The sequence below is a fragment of the Oncorhynchus nerka genome, linkage group LG6, assembly GCF_034236695.1.
Source record: "Oncorhynchus nerka isolate Pitt River linkage group LG6, Oner_Uvic_2.0, whole genome shotgun sequence".
Classification (NCBI taxonomy): domain Eukaryota; kingdom Metazoa; phylum Chordata; class Actinopteri; order Salmoniformes; family Salmonidae; genus Oncorhynchus; species Oncorhynchus nerka.
The window spans coordinates 26,935,204-26,942,771 of record NC_088401.1 but is presented as its reverse complement, the minus strand read 5'-3'; the positions used below and the strand labels follow the sequence as shown (position 1 = coordinate 26,942,771).

At 45.8% G+C, this 7,568-nt stretch overlaps 1 protein-coding gene across 1 annotated transcript in view; it reads left to right on the top strand.

The window, feature by feature from the left end:
• Nucleotides 1–300: 300 nt before the first annotated feature.
• The window catches only part of LOC115131058 (E3 ubiquitin-protein ligase HECW1), a 73,501-nt gene continuing 66,233 nt past the window's right edge, over nucleotides 301–7,568 (top strand). Inside the window, exons 1-3 of the mRNA XM_065019449.1 lie at nucleotides 301–628; nucleotides 961–1,068; nucleotides 3,247–3,341. Of these exons, the coding sequence (XP_064875521.1) occupies nucleotides 334–628; nucleotides 961–1,068; nucleotides 3,247–3,341 (498 nt within the window). The 5' untranslated portion in view covers nucleotides 301–333. The remainder of the gene's footprint in view (nucleotides 629–960; nucleotides 1,069–3,246; nucleotides 3,342–7,568) is intronic.

The following is a 7,568-nucleotide window of genomic DNA, read 5'->3' as shown; positions in this document are numbered from 1 at the left end:
AAATATTCTCACTGTGTATACTCTATGTAGTCACGATGTGAAGGGATGGTATCAGTGACGATGTTTAACGGTCCAATATGATGAATCATTTTACTTCCTTTTTTTTTTAACAGAAAATGTACCTCAGTCAGAATGTAATCTAAGTAGTCCAGCTACAATGTCCCTAATTTACTTCACTATTTAAAGTTGCTGGACTTACATCAGACAGGGTAGCTGTATTATCTCGTACATGAAACATCCAACACATCTTCCGGTAATTACATTACCCTGTAGTGTGTGTGTTGTACCTCCCTCCAGAACTTGTACCAGAACAGGTTCCTGGGCCTGTCCGCCATGGCGTCGCCGTCGCGCAGCGCCCAGAGTCGGCGGCGCTGCAAGGACGCTGGGACGCGTTACAGCTACAGCCCCGAGCAGTACCCCAACGGTGGGCCCCAGCACGACCACGCCACCGCCCTGGCCCTGCAGCCCCGCTCTACTAGCGATGCTGACCTGGTCACCTCGGACAGCCGCTCAACGCTGACCGTCAGCACCTCCCACTACGCCATCAGCCAGTCCCAGGACATGCTCATCTGCTGGGACATCAAGGAGGAGGTGGATGCCGGGGACTGGATCGGCATGTACCTCATAGGTGGGTGGAGCTTCTGATGAGTCAATGGCAAGAGTCAAGTCTACACCAGTTCCAAACATCAGAATGATTGTCCAAACTTTGCCCATTAGACTAATCCCAGTGGGCACAGACGTCAGTTCAACGTCTAGTACACGTTGGTTCAACGTAATTTCGTTGAAGTGACATGGAAACAACGTTGATTCAACCAGTGTGTGTCCAGTGGGAGGTTTATACCTTTTCCCAACTGACATTTGTCAAGTTCACAGTGGGCTTTGATTACAGTGAGCATGCAAAATAATATAGAAGCTACACTATATACTGTTACATTGTGTATGATGTTCCTGTTCATTTAGATGAGGGACTGTCGGAGAACTTTCTGGACTATAAGAACCGGGGAGTGAACGGCTCCCACAAAGGCCAGATAGTGTGGAAGATCGATACCAGCTCCTACTTTGCAGATTGTAAGTATACCTATCTCCTTTAAAATCACATTTTAAATGTCGACAGGTCAACTGGTAGCAAATATTCTGAGACTGTTCCTGTTGTTTTATCACTATGTGGGAGATTTGAAGTTCAGCATTGTAGCACGTCCTGTGTGTGGAGCATGTTGTGTATCTGTAGAGAGAGTTGATAGCAAATTTCAACCCCTCTATGTTGTTTTGTTATAAGTATTTAGACTACATTGTATGTTTACTGGCCTAAGCAAAATGTCAGTATTTATCTCTTGGATGTCGCAAGCTGTTAGAATTATACCATGAGGTGATACTTTATTTATACTAATTAAAATGGTGCATCAGGCTACAGGCAGGCACTGATGTTTCCGAGGGCTGCAGAAATCACAGTGAGTCAGACTCAAAAACCCACTCTCTCCTCCAGATGTCTGGAACTTTCAGACAATTTCACCACCAATTTTTCAGCCAGGTAGAGAGAGAAAAAAAAAAAAACTGCGATTATGCAAAATATGTCCCATTATCCACATTTCTGTCCATATCTCACTCTCAAACCTGCCACCGCCGACCAGGACGGATGTATTGATTTCTCTCTCCCTTGCTATTCATCTCCGACAGGGATATGACAACTAGCAGGACTAATGTCTACTGCTCACATGGCAGCCTGCCTGATCTGTGGCTGGGACTCAGGATCAGTCCAAACAAACCGCCTTATCTACTGCCGAGGCTGCAGAAAGCCCAAGCCTAGAGAGAGATATCCTCAGGTTCCCTGTGGAAAAGCCTGGCACTCCCCTGTGGTGGCAGAGCCCAATGACTGTGCAAGGAATGCTAAAATAAGGGGAGCCCATTTTTGTGTGACAAGCAGATAGTGATTTTTCGTTAGAGCCTCCTTTGGATACAAATGGAATGTGTTACAGAGTGAAATGGTACCCTATTAGTTAGGTGACAGAGGAGCAGGTGTGAGCTGTTTTCAGACTGAGACACACACACACACACACACACACACACACACACACACACACACACACACACACACACACACACACACACACACACACACACACACACACACACACACACAGGGGAAGTCAAGTGGAGCATTCCGAAAGTGGGTCTTTTCTGGTGGCTATCTTTTTTTTTGCTCAGCTCTGATTTTCTGTTTTTAGAACATGTGTAGTAACTGCATAAGGAGACGGATTTGGCAGCACAAATTCACCTGGGACTCTCCTCTCGTGAACACCGCCACCACCCACCTCTTTGTCATCACAATGCGTGCTCCCTAGAGCATGTTTCTATCTCTCTGTCTGTCTCTCTCTCTCTCTGTCTCCCTTTTTCTCTCTATCTCTCTCTATCTGTCGCTCTCGCTCTCTCTCTCTCTCTCTCTCTCTCTCTCTCTCTCTGTCGCTCTCTCTCTCTCTCTCTCTCTGTCGCTCTCGCTCTCTCTCTCTCTCTCTCACACACACACAATAGACAAGAATGCACATGCCTATCCTAAATTGATTTATTCTCATATTATGTCAGCCAACGCCTCTTTAACCTACACTGGCTGTATCGCAATGATAGCAGTACAATTTAGAGGAAAATTAACAGTTTAAAAAATACAGTGATGTTGAAGTGATTGACTTCCCTCATTGGATACAGTGGATTATAGTCTGTCGCACAACAATGATGAACTATAGTGCTCCATCTCTGCCTTCCTCCTCCACCAACCTGATGATGATGTCAACAAAGGGATTAGGGTTGGATCATCCTGTCAGGAAGCCTGGCATCGTCTCTGTCACTACTATTCTCTATTCCCTCCATCCACCCATCCCTCTGTTCAATCCATCCCTCCATCTAATCCAGTGGGTCACGGGAAGGGGAAAAAACGACTTTGTGGTGACGTGACCTTAATCTCACCTCCTTTCTCTCTCTCTCTCTCTCTCTCTCTCTCTCTCTCTCTCTCTCTCTCTCTCTCTCTCTCTCTCTCTCTCTCTCTCTCTCTCTCTCTGTCTTGTTATCCCTTATCCTCCCTCCCTCTTTCTCTCTCTCTTGATTTTGACACGCTCACTGGATGTGACTATTTTAGTAAAAAGCGTCGTCTGACGGTACAATTGGTTGCCATTCATTGAAACGTGTCAAGAAAAGGGCACTTAAAGTTAAAATCTCTCTCTCTTTCTCTCTCTCTGTTTCTTTCCCTCTCTCCTGCAGCGGAGACTAAGATATGCTTCAAGTATTACCACGGTGTGAGCGGAGCCCTGCGAGCCACCACACCCAGTGTGACAGTGAAGAATGCATCTGCCCCTGTGAGTGTCACCACAACACACCCTCGTGGTAACCCCTCCCCTCTGTCCTCCTCCCTAATGCTCCGTGTAGAAGTTAACCAATAGGCACAGATCGAGTAACCTATAGCCACATATTTTGTAACCTATAGGCACAGGTCTAGCACAGATCTAGGATCAGCTTATGTTGGCGTTTAAAAAAAATAAGAGACATTTGATAAACCTATACAGACCCTACTGTAGCTGCTACCGACCCGTAGCACTCACGTCTGTAGCCATTAAGTGCCTCGAAAGGCTGGTCATGGCTCACATCAACACCATTATCCCAGAAACCCTAGACCCACTCCAATTTGCATACCCCTCCAACAGATCCACAGATGATGCAATCTCTATTGCACTGAACACTGCCCTTCCCCACCTGGACAAAAGGAACACCTATGTGAGAATGCTATTCGTTGACTACAGCTCAGCGTTCAACACCGTAGTGCCCTCACAGCTCATCAATAAGCTAAGGACCCTAGTACTAAACACCTCTGCAACTGGATCCTGGACTTCCTGATGGGCCACCCCCAGGTGGTAAGGGTAGGTAACAACACATCCACCACGCTGAACCTCAACACAGGGGCCCCTCAGGGGTGCGTGCTCAGTCCCCTCCTGTACTTCCTGTTCACTCATTACTGCACGGCCAGGCAGTACTCCAACACCATCTTTAAGTTTGCAGATGACACAACAGTGGTAGGCCTGATCACCAACAACGACGAGAAAGCCTATAGGGAGGAGGTCAGAGACCTGACCGTGTGGTGACAGGACAACAACCTGTCCCTCAACCTGACCAAGACAAAGGAGATGATTGTGGACTACAGGAAAAAGATGACCGAGCACGCCCCCATTCTCATCGACGGGGCTGTAGTGGAGCAGGTTGAGAGCTTCAAGTTCCTTGGTGTCCACATCACCAACAAACTAACATGGTCCAAACACACCAAGAAAGTCGTGAAGAGGGCAGGACAAAACCTATTCCCCCTCAGGAGACTGAAAAGATTTGGCATGGGTCCTCAGATCCTCAAAAGGTTTTACAGCTGCACCATCGAGAGCATCCTGACGGGTTGCATCACTGCCAGCTTCTACCCCCAAGCCATAAGACTCCTGAACACCTAATCAAATGGCTACCCAGACTATTTGCATTCCCCCCCCCCCCCTTTTACACCACTGCTACTTTCTGTTGTTATCATCTATGCATCGTCACTTTAATAACTCTATCTACATGTACATATTACCTCAACTAACCGGTGCCCTCTCACATTGATCTGTACCGGTACCCCCCTGTATATAGTTTCACTATTGTTATTTTACTGCTGCTCTTTAATTACTTGTTACTTTTATTTCTTATTCTTATTTCTTATATATTCTATTACTGCATTGTTGGTTAGGGGCTCGTAAGTAAGCATTTCACTGTAAGGTCTACACCTGTTGTATTCGGCGCATGTGACACATACATTTGGATTTGATTTGATTTACTATCAATGTCTGTGGGAGCACATTCCAACAATGTAGCATCCCAACATAAGACTCAAGTGAATTTCTATAATGGCAGTTGGTTTACACAGTAGCTAACTCTACAGTAGTCATGTCCTCATCGAGGCCTGTAAATGCAGCCGCAGACATACAAAGGAGAATTACTGCACATAAACAGAGGGATTAGAAATAACAGGGGGAAGAGAGTGAGCAGAAGTCCTCTTTAACGAGCGAGAGGTTGCGTGCAGACCTCCCTATCTCTCATCCTCCTATCCTTGGCTGAATGGGAAGTTCAAGAGCTCTGTGGGTGGCCAGCCTCTTTCATCCTCTCCTTCTGTTGTTTTGGTTACAGGACTTCATACTGTAAGATTGTCCTTGCTGTATTCATCCCTATTTTTTTGCATGCTGTGATGCCCCCACCCACTTTTCGATTGAATGCATAGTGGAATTGTAAAGTGTAATGACCATAGAGGTCCCATAATTCATAGGATATATCATTAATAGATTGTATGTCATTCTACAGTATTGCAATGACTGTCTTACCGTGTCGTCTTTTGAGAGTTGAGCTCTTTCTACCTTCTGTCTGTGGATTAGATGATCATGGACAGATCCAGATTGACCTGGCTCTTATTGGTGGAGTTTCTCATTTCCTAAATGCTGGAGCGAGAGTTACCTTAATTAGCTTTTCACTACATGGCACCTTTATCCTTTATTGGGCTGTGTAGAGTTTGTGAAGCACAGTTAACTACCACTTACAGCATTGTGCCCTGTTGAAGTGTGTTGAAGATGGGCTTTGAGTGCAAAGGCACTCCCTATTTATTAATATAATGACAACAATGGGGGCGAATCCCAAATCACACCCTATTCCCTATAAAGTGCACTGCTTCTGGTCAAATCTGTAAAGAGATGTGTCTCTGTTTGTGTGTTTTTTATACAAAAATCTAATCAAATAAATCAAATCAAATCAGATTGTATTTGTCACATGCGCCGAATACAAAAGGTGTAGACCTGACAGTCAAATGCTGACTTACAAGCCCTTAACCAATAATACAGTTTGAAGAAAATAGCTATAAAAAATAAGTAAGAGATAACAAAAGCAAATAATTAAGGAGCAGCAGTTAATAACAATAGCGGGGCTATATACAGGGGATACCGGTACAGAGTCAATGTGTCAATGTGGAGGTTGTATACAGGGGATACCGGTACAGAGTCAATGTGGAGGTTGTATACAGGGGATACCGGTACAGAGTCAATGTGTCAATGTGGAGGTTGTATACAGGGGATACCGGTACAGAGTCAATGTGTCAATGTGGAGGTTGTATACAGGGGATACCGGTACAGAGTCAATGTGGAGGTTGTATACAGGGGATGTACAGAGTCAATGTCAATGTGGAGGTTGTATACAGGGGATACCGGTACAGAGTCAATGTGTCAATGTGGAGGTTGTATACAGGGGATACCGGCACAGAGTCAATGTGTCAATGTGGAGGTTGTATACAGGGGATACCGGCACAGAGTCAATGTGTCAATGTGGAGGTTGTATACAGGGGATACCGGTACAGAGTCAATGTGTCAATGTGGAGGTTGTATACAGGGGATACCGGCACAGAGTCAATGTGTCAATGTGGAGGTTGTATACAGGGGATACCGGTACAGAGTCAATGTGTCAATGTGGAGGTTGTATACAGGGGATACCGGTACAGAGTCAATGTGTCAATGTGGAGGTTGTATACAGGGGATACCGGTACAGAGTCAATGTGTCAATGTGGAGGTTGTATACAGGGGATACCGGTTCAGAGTCAATGTGTCAATGTGGAGGTTGTATACAGGGGATACCGGTTCAGAGTCAATGTGGAGGTTGTATACAGGGGATACCGGTACAGAGTCAATGTGGAGGTTGTATACAGGGGATACCGGTACAGAGTCAATGTGGAGGTTGTATACAGGGGATACCGGTTCAGAGTCAATGTGGAGGTTGTATACAGGGGATACCGGCACAGAGTCAATGTGTCAATGTGGAGGTTGTATACAGGGGATACCGGTACAGAGTCAATGTGTCAATGTGGAGGTTGTATACAGGGGATACCGGTACAGAGTCAATGTGTCAATGTGGAGGTTGTATACAGGGGATACCGGTACAGAGTCAATGTGTCAATGTGGAGGTTGTATACAGGGATACCGGTTCAGAGTCAATGTGTCAATGTGGAGGTTGTATACAGGGGATACCGGTTCAGAGTCAATGTGGAGGTTGTATACAGGGGATACCGGTACAGAGTCAATGTGGAGGTTGTATACAGGGGATACCGGTACAGAGTCAATGTGGAGGTTGTATACAGGGGTGGTTCAGAGTCAATGTGGAGGTTGTATACAGGGGATACCGGCACAGAGTCAATGTGTCAATGTGGAGGTTGTATACAGGGATACCGGTTCAGAGTCAATGTGTCAATGTGGAGGTTGTATACAGGGGATACCGGTACAGAGTCAATGTGTCAATGTGGAGGTTGTATACAGGGATACCGGTACAGAGTCAATGTGTCAATGTGGAGGTTGTATACAGGGGATACCGGTACAGAGTCAATGTGTCAATGTGGAGGTTGTATACAGGGGATACCGGTACAGAGTCAATGTGTCAATGTGGAGGTTGTATACAGGGGATACCGGTTCAGAGTCAATGTGTCAATGTGGAGGTTGTATACAGGGGATACCGGTACAGAGTCAATGTGTCAATGTGGAGGTTGT